The 15,038-nt window shown below is 45.1% G+C and overlaps 2 protein-coding genes across 5 annotated transcripts in view; one reads left to right on the plus strand and one right to left on the minus strand.

Annotated features, from left to right (window-relative positions):
* Positions 1-11,480, minus strand: part of TADA2A (transcriptional adaptor 2A) — a 64,386-nt gene extending 52,906 nt beyond the window's left edge. The window contains exons 1-2 of the mRNA XM_056126987.1: positions 11,439-11,480; positions 7,571-7,681 (exon numbers count right to left, since the gene is read on the minus strand). Of these exons, the coding sequence (XP_055982962.1) occupies positions 7,571-7,595 (25 nt within the window). The 5' untranslated portion in view covers positions 7,596-7,681; positions 11,439-11,480. The remainder of the gene's footprint in view (positions 1-7,570; positions 7,682-11,438) is intronic.
* Positions 11,481-11,793: 313 nt separating this feature from the next.
* The window catches only part of ACACA (acetyl-CoA carboxylase alpha), a 322,008-nt gene continuing 318,763 nt past the window's right edge, over positions 11,794-15,038 (plus strand). For 2 of the 4 annotated variants that reach the window (XM_056128108.1, XM_056128110.1), the window contains exon 1: positions 11,794-12,020. In XM_056128108.1, coding sequence (XP_055984083.1) covers positions 11,983-12,020 — 38 coding nt within the window. In that variant the 5' untranslated portion in view covers positions 11,794-11,982. Of the gene's footprint in view, positions 12,021-14,164; positions 14,254-15,038 lie in introns of all 4 variants that reach the window. The other 2 variants (XM_056128109.1, XM_056128113.1) reach the window with 2 other exon arrangements.

A 15,038-nucleotide genomic window follows, 5' to 3' on the forward strand; every position in this document is an offset into this window, starting at 1 on the left:
CTGGGGTCAGACGTGTGAAAGGCAAGTGTCCTAACTGCTCTACTATCTCTTCAAACCCTCTTGAAACAGGGTCCCCGTCTACTTAAAAGAGATAATTACAAACACAAGGACTAGTTGTAAGTTTCCTAATAGTAATTTTCATATCCTCTGCAATCTAGCATATTGTTTTGACCCACCATATACCAATATATACCATATTCAGGGGAGTGGAAAAATGGATGGAAAACCTATGCAATATACAGGCAGTTATAGAAAAGCAAACTTGACAAAATGTTAATGGTTACTGAATCTAGGTAATGGGCAACAAGCAATCACTAGACTTTTCAACTTTCCTCTAAGTTTGAAATTTTCATAATAAAGGCTTGATTAGAATGGGAAAATTTCCAGTAAATTTGTTCTGGATGGGGTCCAAGAGATAGCACAGAGGGAAGGGTGTTTGCCTTAGATGTGGCCAATGTGGATTCAATCCCCAGCATGCCATATGTTCTCCGAGGCATCACCAGGAGTAATCCCTGAGTATACTGCCAGTTTTTGTCATCCCCCTTGGCGGGGAGGGGGTGTGGGGGGAGGGAATATACATATGTTCTGGAACATACAACTTCCTGCCTGAGTTGGCATTTAAACCCAGGCAAAGTTCCTCTTCTCTTCCTATGGAACCACACACAACCTAGACCTTCTTCTAGTCCAAGGCCAGCATTGCCTCTACAAGACAGCCAGAGTATAATCCAAACTCTCTGAAGTCATAAAAATGTAGTTATGTGGCTGGAGCAATAGCACAGTGGGTAGGGCATTTGCCTTGCACACGGCCGACCCGGGTTCGATTTCCAGCATTCCATATGGTCCCCTGAGCACTGCCAGGGGTAATTCCTGAGTGCAGAGCCAGGAGTAACCCCTGTGCATCGCTGGGTGAGACCCCCCTCCCCCAAAAATAGTAGTTATATGTGTCCTCAGTTGCCTCTAATTTTTGAGAGTTGGGGAACCCTAGCAGAGCTGCTCTAGAGTTCTGTGACTTCGCCCAGGGGTATGAGGAATCAAAGGCCAAGGAGGATGTAAATTTCTCTGGCCTGGAGCAGGATTTCTCCCCACTGGGGTACAAGCATTCTCCTGAAGCTCAATAAACACTCTACAAGGCATCTCTCTGCACTTTGAGCCATATTACTCCTTTATTTGTTTCTAAATGAAGACTAAAAGAAATGGGATCCTTCTGGCAACAGGATCAAACTTAAGGGCCTGAGAGATGATACAGGGGTTTGTGCATTTCCCTTGTCTGTCACCAACCGGGTTTAAAGCCAATGGGTGTGCCCCTCCCAAATAAATACATGTAACAACTGCCTCACTTCTGTTTCAATTTTGACTTGGAAGAACAATAAAATGCTTTATATTACATGCTACAAGATGAAGTGTAGCAAATTACCATCTTTCTCACATTCTAACAATTTAAGCTTTTTCCTCCTTAACTGCTCGACAGATCATCACTTTACCAGAGTTACTAAATCCTTACATCAGGAATAATTAAAAGCAATTTGTAAACAAGGGTCTCTTCTAGCCCATGCTCTTCAAGCCCATGTTCTTCTCTGAATATGTGTCTTGCTTGTTTGTCTCCATGTGTCTTTGCTTGCTTATTTCCGCTCTGGAGAACCCTTTGCTCTCTCAAACATGTGCTTCTCCCTCTCTCTCCCCTCATATCTTTCAAAATAAGTTTCAGTAAAAACCACCTTTCGTCACCAAAAAAATTAAAGGAAATTTTTAAACAAGAAAAGTAAAAACTTTAAGTTATTCTTTTTTTTAGTTTTTTCGTTTTGTTTTTGAGCCGTTCCTGGCAAAGCTCAGAGATCACTCCTGGCAGAGCTCAAGGACCATAAATGATGCTGGGGATCACATCCAGGTCAGCTGCATGCAAGGCAAGCGCTCTACCCTCTGTCCTATCCTTCTAGACTCCAGTTTTAAATCATTCTTTATTTCGATGTTCAGGTTGTCAAATGGGATACATGATATTCTGTAGCCTCTTTTTTCCACTTGGCTATCTTTAATGATAATATATAAAGATGTTCATTATTCTTTTAATGAATACATAATAAAATACTGTAATAATTACCTAACTATTCCAGCTGCCCCCTAGGAAGGCATTTTGAAAATCTGAGGTGCCTTTTCTGTTGCTACCATGACTAGGGAGGGTTATAATTTTCTGGGTGGGGCCCAGGACCAAGATACCCACCATACATTCATTCCCTGCATAAACAACAACTAGAGGCCTGACCTGGGATGGAGTCCCTGCGTCCCTTACGTCCCTGAGCCTGCCAGGCATGATCCCTGAGCGCAGAGCTAGAAGTAACCCTTGAGCACTGGTGGGTGTCCTACCAGGCATTCAAGTAAATGAAAAATCTGTTCATAATCACATTCTTAGAACCCAATTCTATATCACCTCTAAGGCCAAACAAACAAAAAACCCAAAACATTTTTTTGGTGGGGAAACAGGAATCAAACCCAGGACTTGATACGTGTGAGATAAGTGTTTGCTCTACCACAGAACTACAGCTTCAGTGCCTACAGCAAAACATTTTATTGTTTTAATAGGCACCAAATTTTCCAGGAAGACAATTACCTGGACTTCCAGTATATGCTACCTTGTTGTGTTTGGAACTTTAGTAGGAGTTATTCAAGCTTGTGGTATTTCTGAGTCATCAATATAACACACCTGAATCATTCTGCACTCAGAGCTGTAAGATGCACAATGATTCAACATATGAATGCAAACATCTGACTCCTTATGTCATTATGTCTTCTACTATAATCATATTAAACACACTGAGATATATATTATTATAAATTACATTATTTCATTATTGCTTTTTATTTATTCTTAATGTCACAGCTAAGCATTAATTTTCTTTGAAATCATGGGTGTAGATGTCATATGCTGTATGTTATTTCATTACAAAAAGAAGCAGGGGGCTTTAAACAGAAATCAATGGGTCTCATGAGTCTGGGAACAACTAACCATTTCTCCACTGGTGTACATTTTTGTCTAGTGCCAATATTTGATTATTCACTATTTCAAAGAATCTTGGATCAACCGTCCCCCCCACCCTGGGGACAGGGGCAGTGGCCACTCCCAGCAATGTTCAGAGGTTACTCCTGGCTCTGCACCCAGAAATTACTCTTGGCGGTGCATGGGGGACTATATGGGAAGCCAGGGATCAAATTCAGGTTGGCCACATGCAAGGCAAGCGCTTTATCCTTTGAACTATTGCTACAGCTCCTTCTTTGTACATTTTGTTCCTTAGGATAGATCTCTTCTAAAACTGTTGTGTGTAAAGAAGATTGTTGGCCGTTTTTTTGAGGTTTTTGTAAATATAGTCAAACTGTCATTCATAAAGCAGTTTAAAATTTTATTGTGATATAAGAACAAAGAATTGATTTTGGACTTTATTATTATTGTTGTTGTTGTTGTTTTGGGGACACAGAGGCACTGCTCAGGGCTTACTGCTTGTTCTGCACTCAGAAACCACTCCCAGCCAATTTTGTGGGACCATATGGGACACTGGGGACTGAACCAGGGAAGGCTGTGTGCAAGCCAAGTGCCCTGCCTGCTGTACTATCTCTCCAGCCATAAACTTTTATTATTATTTTTTAAAGATGATTTCCCCTATCTTTATTTTTTTGGAAGGTCACACCTGACTGTGCTCAGAGCTTACTCCTGGCTCTTTGCTCAGGGATCACACCTGGTGGGGCTTCGGGAACATGGTGCTGGGGAGCAAACCCAGGCCAGGCACATGCCAAGCCAAGCACTCTGCCTACTGTACTATCTCTGCAGCCGTAAACTTTTAATTTTATTTAGCTTTGCTGGGGGTGAAGCAAAATAGTTCTTACTGAAATGAATTTAGAGAAATGTGAGAGGAAGGGAGGGAGAGAGAGAAAAAAAAAGACAGAGAGAGACAGGAAGACACAAGAGATAGAGAGAGCAAGAGAGACAGACAGAAAGACAGGGACACAGGAGACAAAGAGAGCAAAAGAGAGAGAGAGACAGACAGACAGACAGTGTGAGAAAGAGAAAGAGAGCGCGTGCAAGAGAACGCACACATGGGCTTGAGAGAACAAGCCAGACTTTTTGTTTTTGACATGCTGCACGTGTACCCCAGGTCTCAGGCATGCACTTTCCTGCTGAGTCCCATTTCCAGAGCCATCATTATTTGTAACAGTCATTCCAATTTAGAGGTGGTAAAAGCTTAATATATTTGTATGATCAAAGCAAATCAAAAAACTTCTTAGGCCAGGAATGACAGCTCAGATGACTGGAGCACAGGGTTTACCTGTGGGAGGTCTCGGAATGACCCCAGCACCGCATGGCCCCTCAAAGCACTGCTAGAGCGAACCCCCAAGCGCTGAGCCAGGTATGGTCCCAAAACCACAAACAAAAAAACTTCTTTCTTGGCAAAATATACTATAAGCAAAGTGAAAAGGAAGATGATCCAGAAGAGAAGGTCTGTAGACATATCATAGATAAAGAGCGAATCTTTCTAATCTATAATGAAATAATCTAAAATTAATCGAGGGGTGCTGAGACGGCTCAAAGGGCCAAATTTCATGGTTCCCTAAGGACCTAGGCCTGGAGTGGTCAAGCACTGAACCATACTGAGAACAGCTCCTATGAACCCCAAACACAGCCAAGTGTGACCCCAATGCTAAAAAAATATATATAGGGAGTAAAATGAAACCAAAAATCCTATTGCAAAAGACAAAGAGATAATTAGCAAAAAGAGGTAAAACTGGCCCTTAACAAATAAAAGGCATTCAGTTTTACTCACAATGAAGAGAAATCTGTACTGAGATATAAATTCTAATCCATCAAATTAACAAAAAATTCAAAAGCTTAAAACAATTTTTGGGGGAGGAGGGCTGGAGAGATAGTACAGCAGGTAGGGTACTTGCCTCATATCCAGCTAACCTGGATTCAATCGCCAGCAGCCCACTTGGTCTCCCAAGCTGAACCAGGAGTGACCCCTGAACACAGAGCCAGATGTAAGCCCAGAGCAATGCCAAGTGCCAGGTATGGTCCAAAAAATAACAACAACAACAACAACAACAACAACAAAAAAACAAAAAGCACAAGAGGAGTGGTAATTCTCCAGATACTTCTTTGGAAGCATTTTATGTTCTACAATTTACAAAATAAAATCAATAAATATTAGGTGGGAAAACCGAAAGCAGAATGAAATGGTATTTCACATTTTAGGGGACAGGTGGAAAAAGTATCAAGTAAATTATTTAACAATGTATGTTCAGATTAGGGTGATGCAAGGAAGAATGACATCCAGATTGTTGACATACTGGCATCTGTGAAGCCATTCCAAGATATTTTGGGTGTATTAAAATACTCAGCAAAGGGTCAGAGAAATAGTACAATTAGGCAGAACCCTTGCCCTGCACGCAACCACCCTGGGTTCAATCCCTGGCACTGGTTAGGGACCCCCAAGCACTGTCACTGAGCACTGAACCAGGAGTAGTTCTTGAACCCAACTAAGTATGGCTCAAAAACCCCTTTAGAGAAAAAAGATAAATCAAACGGCTCAGCAAGGCTGAGGAGACAGCTCAATGTGCCAGACAGGGCGCTTTGCATGTAGAAGCTCAGGTTCAACAATCCCCAGTCCCTTGAGTACCCCAGGAGCAATAGCTGAGCACTGAGCCAGGAGCAGTCCCTAAGCCAAACCATAACCAAAGCCAAAATAGGCTAAGCAAAAGAGTGAATGCTCAGGGTTCTCACTGAGAAAAGGACATGCGAAAAGAAGTGTAGCGCATTAACAAAGTCTGTCAAGATAAATTGAAGTATCAATGAGAGGCCATGCTTTTGTAAGGAAAAAAAAAAAAAGACGGGCTGAAGAGATAGTACAATGGGTAAGGAGCTCGCCTTGCACGCATCCAAACTGGGTTAGCTGCCCAGTATCCCATATGGTTTCTCCAGCACCACCAGGCGTAATTCTTGCATGCAGAGCCAGGAGTAACCCCTGAAAATTGCCTGGTACGCCCCAAAAATAAACAACAACGTAGAGACATGGGAATACACATATGTAAGCATTGCGTTGATTTGATTAGAAGTTTCCAAACTTAACAAAAAGTGGTCCCCAAATGCACCCAAAAGATGGCATTTCTCTATCCCGGCCCTGGCACTACTTTTCACCAAGGCATATAAAATGCTCTTGGTTCCGAAGAACTGATCTGCTGGAGCTTCTGGGTGCAGGGGTTTTGAAGAGCCTGTCTGCAAGTGTATGGTCACGGGCTCAACCCATCAATGTCACATATGTGCTCAGCATGATCCTGGCAGTTCTGCTGTCTGCAATCCCCATTGTCACCGACAATTTTCAACCATACCGCATCCAGGGGTGTACGAGCACTAAAAATAGGGGTATAACCCCTGGCAAGCCCCACAACTTTGCAAAAATAAATAAATAAATAAATAATCAAATGCCATGCCCAAAGAGAGCAACCAAGAGCAACTTCTGGCAGACAGGTGTGGGCCCTAGAGGAACCCTTGGTGAGCACCATGACATTCACATGAGCCTCAGCTAAAACTACAGCTGAAGGAGCGTGACCCACAGCAAGTGGCACAACTTCATGGGCAGCTGCAGGCAAGCACCACGACACAGTGTGGGCAGCCCATGTGACTGCAATACCATCAACAAGGAAGGGAAGGGGAGGGGGTCCGTAAAAGTCATCAAAGGGGATAGGAATGCTGTTCTTTTAAAAATAATAAATTGGGGCCGGAGCGATAGCACAGCGGGTAGGGCGTTTGCCTTGTATGCGGCCGACCCAGGTTCAATCTCCGCCATCCCATATGGTCCCCCAAGCACTGCCAGGAGTAATTCCTGAGTGCAAAGCCAGGAGTAACACCTGAGCATTGCTGGGTGAGACCCAAAAAGCAAATAAATAAAAAACAAATTTAAAAAAGTAATAAATTGAGGCCAGGGTAATAGTACAGCAGGGAGGGCGCTTGCCTGGCATGCAGCTGGCACAGGTTCGATCTCCTGCATCCCATATGGTCCCCCACCAGGAGTGATCCCTGAGTACAGAGCCAGGAGTAACGCCTGAGCACCACCTGGTGTGGTCCAAAAACCAATAAATAAATAAAACAAGAAATTATAGTACAGGAGAGAGTACAACAAACAAGACACTTACCTTGCACCTGGCTGGCTGCCAGGAGTGATCCCTGAACATAAAGCCAGAAATAATCCCTGAGTATGACTGGGTGAAGCCCCAAAATAGGAGAAAACAATTTTAAAGAACTGCATTTTAAAGCCTAATTATAGGTTAATCATACCACGCCTTGCCCACCCAAACTTAAGTTTTCCTATAAAACCAGGATAACATATTTTTTCATGTGTTCAGTGGACAGTCAGTGAGTAAGAACTTTGTTCTGAATTGCTATTCCTATTTCTTTACTTTGATCTGAATTGATAATCCAATTTCTTTAGATTCACAGAGCCGTATTTAACTCCAAGTAAGCATATTTTTCTTCTGTGCTCAACTTCTTCTTTTGCTATTACTATTTCACCTTGGATTTGGTTTCAGTACTTACTGCTAAAGGAGCTTAAACGGTCCATTTTCAGCAAAAACTGCTGCTTTAATCCTTAACGCAGAGATCCTTCAAGGAACGACCAACACATACAGCAAAACTGGCGGACCCTCCCTAGGAACAAACAAAAAGTGGCACAAAGATGAGAAAAAATTCAAAGGAACAAGAAGATGAGAAGATAAGGAAACCCACTCAACTTTGTCACACCTAACTTTGTTTTATTTTTTAAAATTTTTTTATTAGTGAAACACCATGAGGTACAGTTATAGACTTACAAATTTTTGTGCTTGGGTTTCAGTTATACAATGATCAAGTACCCATCCCTCCACCAGTGCCCATCCTCTACCACCACGGGTCCCAGCATCCCTCCCACCCCCCATCCCCCCGTCCCACCTTCCCTCTGTGGCAGGGCATTCCCCCTTGTTCTCTCTCTCTTCTTTTGGGTACTGTGTTTTGCAAGAGAGGCATTGAGTGGCAATCATGTTTGGTCTATAGACTACTTTTAGCATGCTTCTCCCACCCTGGGAGGGTCCTCACAACACCCTTTATTTGGTGCTCTCTTCTCTATCTGAGCTTCCTTTTCACCTAGCACGTGTGGCTGGCCTTCAAGTCATGGAGCAAAATTCCTGGTACTAATCTCAGCCATTCCTGGGTGTTAGTCTCACGTTTTGTTGCTTTATGTTCCCCAGATGAATGCAATCTTTCTGTGTCTATCCCGCTCTTTCTGACTCATTTCGCTTAACATGATACTTTCCATGTAGTACCACTTGTATGTAAATTTCATAACTTCATCTTTTCTAACAGCTACATAGTACTCCATTGTGTAAATGTACCAAAGTTTCTTTAACCAGTCATCTGTTTTCGGGCACTCAGGTTTTTTCCAGATTCTGGCTATTGTAAAGAGTGCTGCAATGAACAAACAATTGCAGATGTCACTTCGACTATACCTTTTTGCCTCTCTGAGATATATTCCCAGGAGTGCTATAGCTGGATCAAATGGGAGATCAAATTCTAATTTTTTGAGAATCGTCCATACTGTTTTCCAAAAGGGTTGGACCAGCCGGCATTCCCACCAGCAGTGAAGGAGGGTCCCTTTCTCGCCACATCCGCGCCAGCACCGGTTGCTTTTGTTCTTGTGTCACACCTAACTTTGTAACACTAAACAAATTATTTTACCTCTAGATGCTTATGTTGTCCCAAAAGTATAAGGACTAAATACTACAGTCCACATAAATTACGTACTAGGGTGCATGGTTTATGGAAACCCTCTATAGATACTCTATACCTCTCATAAGCAATCTCTGGAGAGCTGGGATGTGGCTCTGCAGTGAATATGAGGCCTTGCGCATATGAGGCCTTGGTCACTCCCTGGGTCTTCAACAATCATTAGTTTTGTCTGCCCAACCATGCTTCTCTTAGCCCTCCTTCTTTTGGGAAACGGCCCCTCCTGCAGTTCATAAAGATCTAGTGGGATTGCCAATCCAATCCCCCACCCACTACCGACACAGCAAACAGAGAAGAAGGAAAAGAAGAGAAAGAGGATGAGGAGGAAGAATTGTTTGTCCATGGGGCTCTGACTATTGAGACCTCCCTCCACAAGCATGGCCCAATTGTTAGTACTTTTCTCACTTCTTTAGTTTTTCAATAAAACCTTGATACACACGTTTGTGACTTTTAAACCAAGGAATTCTGATTACAACATATCTGTGTTCACAAATTTACTCTTTGAATATTACAGGTATGTGAAATGGGTAAATGAGCCTGAAAGCAGAAATGAAATCATTTTACTCAGACAAAAAGTACTTCCGGGGGGTGGTGGGGGGGGGGGGGGTGTGAGAGACAGGGCTTTCCCTTGTACAAGGCCAACCCAGGATTCAATCCCTGAACCCCTCCAAGAGCATTCCTGAGGCCAGAGGGATAGTACAGCAGGAAAGATGTTTCGCCTTGTACATAGCCAACCATATAGGGTGTTTGATCCCCAACATTCCATAAGATCACCCCCTGCCAGGACTGATCCCTGAGCACAGAGCCAGTAGTAAGACCTGGGTGTTGCGCAAAAACCAAAACAAACAAACAAACAAACAAAAGCATTCCTCCTGGTCTGGGAACAACTCAAAACACTAGGGCAGTGTTCCTAAACCTTTCATACCTGCAGACCAACATTCATTCTGCATGCAGGTTCAGATATTGGCAGTTAGAACCAAAGTAGTAGATTAGTGGTTTTCAACCTTCCCATAGATGCTGACTGGCACTGGTCCTTAGAGCAGGGGTTGCAGATCTCTGGGCTATAGCACATACATTGCATGGCAGAGCCCCAGGTTGGATCCCTAGCATGGCATGGTCATCAGAGCACTGCAGGAAGTGACTAAGCACAGAGCCCCCAAGCCAGAAGTCCCTGGACACCACTTAGCAGGCAGGATAAAAAATTGAGAAAAATAATTTCTTGAGGCCACAGCGATGGCAGGTTGGGCATTTGGTCGACCCAAGTTTGATCCTGGCATCCCATAAGGTACCCAGAGTACTGCCAGGAGTAAATTCTGAGTGCAGAGCCAGAAGTAACCCATAAGCATGGGAGTCTATGGCCCACACCCTATCCCCCCAAAAATAACCACCCTCCAAACCAAAGATAATCTTCGAATCATTTCTTTGAAGAAAAGCGAGTTTAGGGGCTGGAGAGATAGCACAGCCGGTAGGGCGTTTGCCTAGATTCAATTCCCAGCATCCCATATGGTCCCCTGAGCAACGCCAGGAGTAACTCCTGAGTGCAGAGCCAGGAGTAACCCCTGTGCATCTCCAGGTGTGGCCCAAAAAGCAAAAACAACAACAACAACAACAACAGAAGCGAGTTTAGCATGGGGTATTGTGCCTTAAATAAATTTTTTTATGTCCAACATTTACTGACTGCTTTCTGTACACCAGGTACCTGTGATACAGTATTTGTGAATTATCTGAATTCTCACAGTCTTCTTTTTTTAAATGCCAGGAAGTTCTGAAAGGAAGGGCTTTGAGGTATGGTTTGATAATTACTTCTCTCTGGAACACAACACCAAAAGAAACACAACTGATACACTTTAACCTCAGTAGACATACTTTCTATCTGGACTGCACCCAGTAATGATGTTCAGGGCTTACTCCGGACTCTGTGCTCAGGGATCACCTCTGATGGGCTCAGACGACCATATGGGGTGCTTAGGGAAATGGAATCTAGGTTCACCACGTGCAAGGCAAGAGCCTTAACCCCTTTACTATCCCTCAGGCCTCTTCCTCTTCTCCCTTTGCACAAGTTCATACTCGTGACTCTTAACATCTGCAAGAAGTCAGGCGCTGGCTCCAAACGAATAATTTGACAAACGCAAAGAAGGTTGCGGGAAAGGAGGCTAGAAAGTACTTTTAGGGCCACCGTTCCGACTGGGGCCCAGGGCACAGGCGGCAGGTATTTTGGTGCAAATCTCCAACTTGGTTGGCAGTGTGATCTTGGGCAAGTCAACTGAAAGTCAGCCTGAGCTCAAACACGGAGCGGAAATTTTTGACTCTGCAGGCCTACTGGAAAACTCCAAGGGACAGACCTTCTCGGGGCAGGACGCGCGCGGTGGCTGTTATTAAAGGCAATTACGCTCCCCATTGCAGACAGGCGACCCGGGGCCGGGCCACAGAGGGGCCGCCCGGGGCGGTGTGGGGGGGTCCCTCCGGGCCCCGCAGCACCGCCCTCCCCCACGGCGCGGCGTGGCCGGCGCCGCCCCGGCTCCCTCCCGCCGCGCGGCCCGCCCGCCCCTGCCCTGGGCCACCCTCCCCACGGCCCCCGCCTCCCCCGAGAACCCCCGAAGGGGCTCGCGCCAGGCCGCCCCCAGTCCCGCGTCCCCGCGAGTCTCACCTCGCCACGTCCCCCGCCTCCGCGCCCCGGCGCCGCCCGCCGCGCACGCCCCCGACACGGCGTGCTCGCTCCCGAGCGTCGCGGGCGCGCGCACGCACCGGCCACGCGCACGGCGCCTCCGCCCCTCTCCTCGCGGGTCCCGGCCGAGGCCCCTCGCCACCCCCGCTGCCCGGCCCCCGCTCCCCGAGGCCGCAGAAGATGCCGCAGAGCTGGCCGCCGCCGGGCTCTTAAGTCACACCTGGCCTCTGGCCCCCCCCCCCCGCGAGTGCGCGCCGCGATTGTGCGTGTCACACTCCCACCCGGCCCCGTGGCCGCGAGGGAAGGGGATTTTGAGGCGTCCAGGGGGCTGGACGAGCAGCCTTTGGGACTGGGGTCTGGCCAGAGCTGCTCGCGGACGGAGCAGACTGAGTGGTGACAGGGGTCCGCAGCAGGGTCCGTTCCATCCCGAGGCTTCTGGACCAGCATCGAAGTTGTTGTCTTCCTGGCCAAGAACCATCCCCTCTTTGGGCTTCTGAGGCCCAGAGTGGGACGCAATGATGAGAGAATGTGGTGGTCCACTCTGATGTCAATCTTGAGGGCTAGGTATGTCCCAACTCCTCTTCTTACTGCTACTAATTATTATAATAGCTGCCAATTGTCCCGGTGCTTAATGCATGCCAGGCATTGTACATAGCAGGTTACCCACACGGTCTCATTTCATCTTCAAAAACAACCTTAAGAGGCAGACACTGTTATTATCCCAGTGTGCTCGGTGAAGACGTGTGGACTCTCTGCCTTTTAAAGAACTTGCAGGAGTTGAAGTGGGGAAAAGGACACAGACTAGTTTATCTTAATCGTTACATGGTTCAGCAGTTTTCAAGGGTCTTTCATAAATTTGCCCCACTTCTAAATTTCTAAATATTTATAAATTATTTGCACTGTTTGCTTCTGTGGTTTCTCTTTTTTGTCTTACTTTGGGGAGCAGGGTTGTCATACCCCTGTGCTCAGGGTTTTCCTCCAGACTGCACTCAGGGATCATTCCTGGCAGTGCTCCCGAGGGATGATGGAGCTGGGATCTGCTGCGTGCAAGGCAAAAGAGTTATCCCCTGTTCTCTATCTCTGCCCTCCCCCCTTTTTTAAAAAAAACTAATATTTGATTACTACTAAGTTCATTTTTGGGGAAAAAAAAAACTCACACAAGCAAGAATGTGAAACCCAGTTCCCACCATGTAAACGAGTTAACATTGGAATACAAATACTTCCTTTGCATCATGCCAGTAAATTTATTTTATTTATTTAAAAAATTTTATTTATGGGATATGCGTAGGAGATTGGCCAGACCCTCCAGTGCTCAAATTCTTGGCTTTATGCTCAGGAATGACCCCTGATGCTCAGGGGACCTTTTGTGATACCAGGTTCAAGATGGGGTTGGCTGCATAGGAGGCAAGCACCTTACCTCCTGTAATAGCTTTCCTGCACAACAATTTAGATTATCCTGAAATACTTGATGTATTCTGAAAAGCTCAACAATACTTAATAAGCTAACACTGTTCAGTATGAAGAAACTTCAACAGTGAACAGAACAGAACAGTTTTTGATTATTATAGAGGAGATTAACATGTGGGAATATACACAGTGGATCACAGAACAGTGAATAGATAATATTCAGTAATGTGGCAAATTTGATGGGAAAAATCAGTACAAAGGTATGCCAGTGAGGTGAGGATGATTTTTCAGATGGGATAGATAAGGCTTCTAATGAACAGATTATATGCAGAAATCTAACCATTCAATCATATTTGTAATCACATTTGGGATTTTTTGTTTGTTTGGGGACTATACCCAGCAATGCTCAGGGGTCACTCCTGGCAGTACTTGGGAGACCTTCTGTGGCACTGCAAGGCAAGTGCCTTAACCCTTGTACTATCTCTCTGGTCCCATTTGTTTTAGAAGGATCACTGACAATTGTGTGGAAAATAGATGTGAGAGACATTACAATTGACTTTTAGGAGTGAGTAAATAGCTCAACAGACCGATGAACATGATTTGTGTGTAGGGGTTCCAGGTTCGACTCCTGTTTTGCCTGCAGGAAACCTGGGTTTGATCCCTAGTGCCATATGGTCTCCCAAGCACCTGACTTGAGTAGCTCCCAAGCACTGCTGGGTGTGGCCCAAACCCCCTTGACTCTCCCTTCATAAGATGTGGAGAATTAAAACAATGCATATTAAGAGGAAGGATAGTGTTTTTCTGGGGTTTTGCCTTCAGCAATGTGTGGATAGTCACTTATGAGACCATTGAAAGGGAAAGTGAAAGACCAACTGAAGGTAGAGAAGATGAGAGAAGAAATATAAAAATGTTAGTGGCTGAGAGGTAGTATAAAGGATTCTGGCTTTGTGTATGTACAGCCTGGTTCAAATCCCCAGCACTACATGTAGTCCTCTGAGCTGAATGACCAGCTGAATGACCATTCTTAAGTACAGAGCCAGGAACACCCCCTGAGCACTGTTAGTGGTGGTATGGTCCAAAAAACAGTAACAAGAAAGAGTTTTGTTTGGAGTTTGCAATCTGAGTGGAAATAACAATTATGAGTTTGGCGCTCCAGAAGGGACCAGTGCTACAACTGTGGAACTATTCTAATTGTTCACTGTTGCTATTGTTTTGCTTTATTTTTTGAGTATTTGAATAGATTTCTCCTTTAGACCGAGTTTGAGGACAGATACTGTATATTTTCTTCTTTATAACCTCAGTGCCCAGAAGTGCATCCTGGAGGAATGTTTGTGAAATGAACAAGTAAAGGCAAAGGTATGGATGAAGTCACTCAGGCAAAATGTATAAGGTAAAGAGAGAAGCTTTGCAATCTATGCATTAACTGGAGGGCCGAGATCTGAATGCCACCTCCAAGCAGGGGTGATCTTGAGTGTGACTTGCCGAGGACAGAACTTGATTTCACCTGTTAATGTCCAAAAAACTAGTAACGTCATCACATTCTTGTTTTACTCATAAGTGTTTTGATTTATACAATAAATTATATGGTCATTCTTTGTAGAAGGCCTTCCAGAATACAGTGTCTTCCTATTTCTTTATTATCATGGCCCCACCTTTTTTTGTTTGTTTTTTTGTCCACACCCAGCTGTGTTCAGTGCTTTTCCTGGCTTTGTGCTCAGGGATCACCCTTGGAGGGCTCAGGGTACTGTGGATTGAACCTAGGTTGGCTGTGTACTATACAGTTGTTCCCGCCCTTGTTGCCCCATTGTTTTTTGCAGCCAAATAGCAGTTCCTTCATTTCTCTCCATGCATCAGAACCTCCTTTCCCAAGGTCCTTTTTTGGGGTCCTGTTTGTTTGTTATTTGGGCCACACCTAGTGATACTCAGGGGACACCCTCATCTCTGTGCTTGGGGGTCAGAGTTAGTCGTACTCAGGCGTTCATGAAGAGCTGAGGATCAAACCCAGCATTCGGGCATGCAAAACATTTGCTCAGCCCAGTGGGGTCTCTTCAGCCCTGCCACGGTACTTCTGATTCGACGTAGTCATGTCTCCCTCAGGAAGATCTCTTGTGAGCCTGCCAGGTCTGGGTTAACTGGTCCTCTCATGTGCTTCTCTTCTACCTCGTATTTAACCTC

Source organism: Sorex fumeus, unplaced genomic scaffold (assembly GCF_029834395.1).
Source record: "Sorex fumeus unplaced genomic scaffold, SorFum_2.1 ptg000063l, whole genome shotgun sequence".
Classification (NCBI taxonomy): domain Eukaryota; kingdom Metazoa; phylum Chordata; class Mammalia; order Eulipotyphla; family Soricidae; genus Sorex; species Sorex fumeus.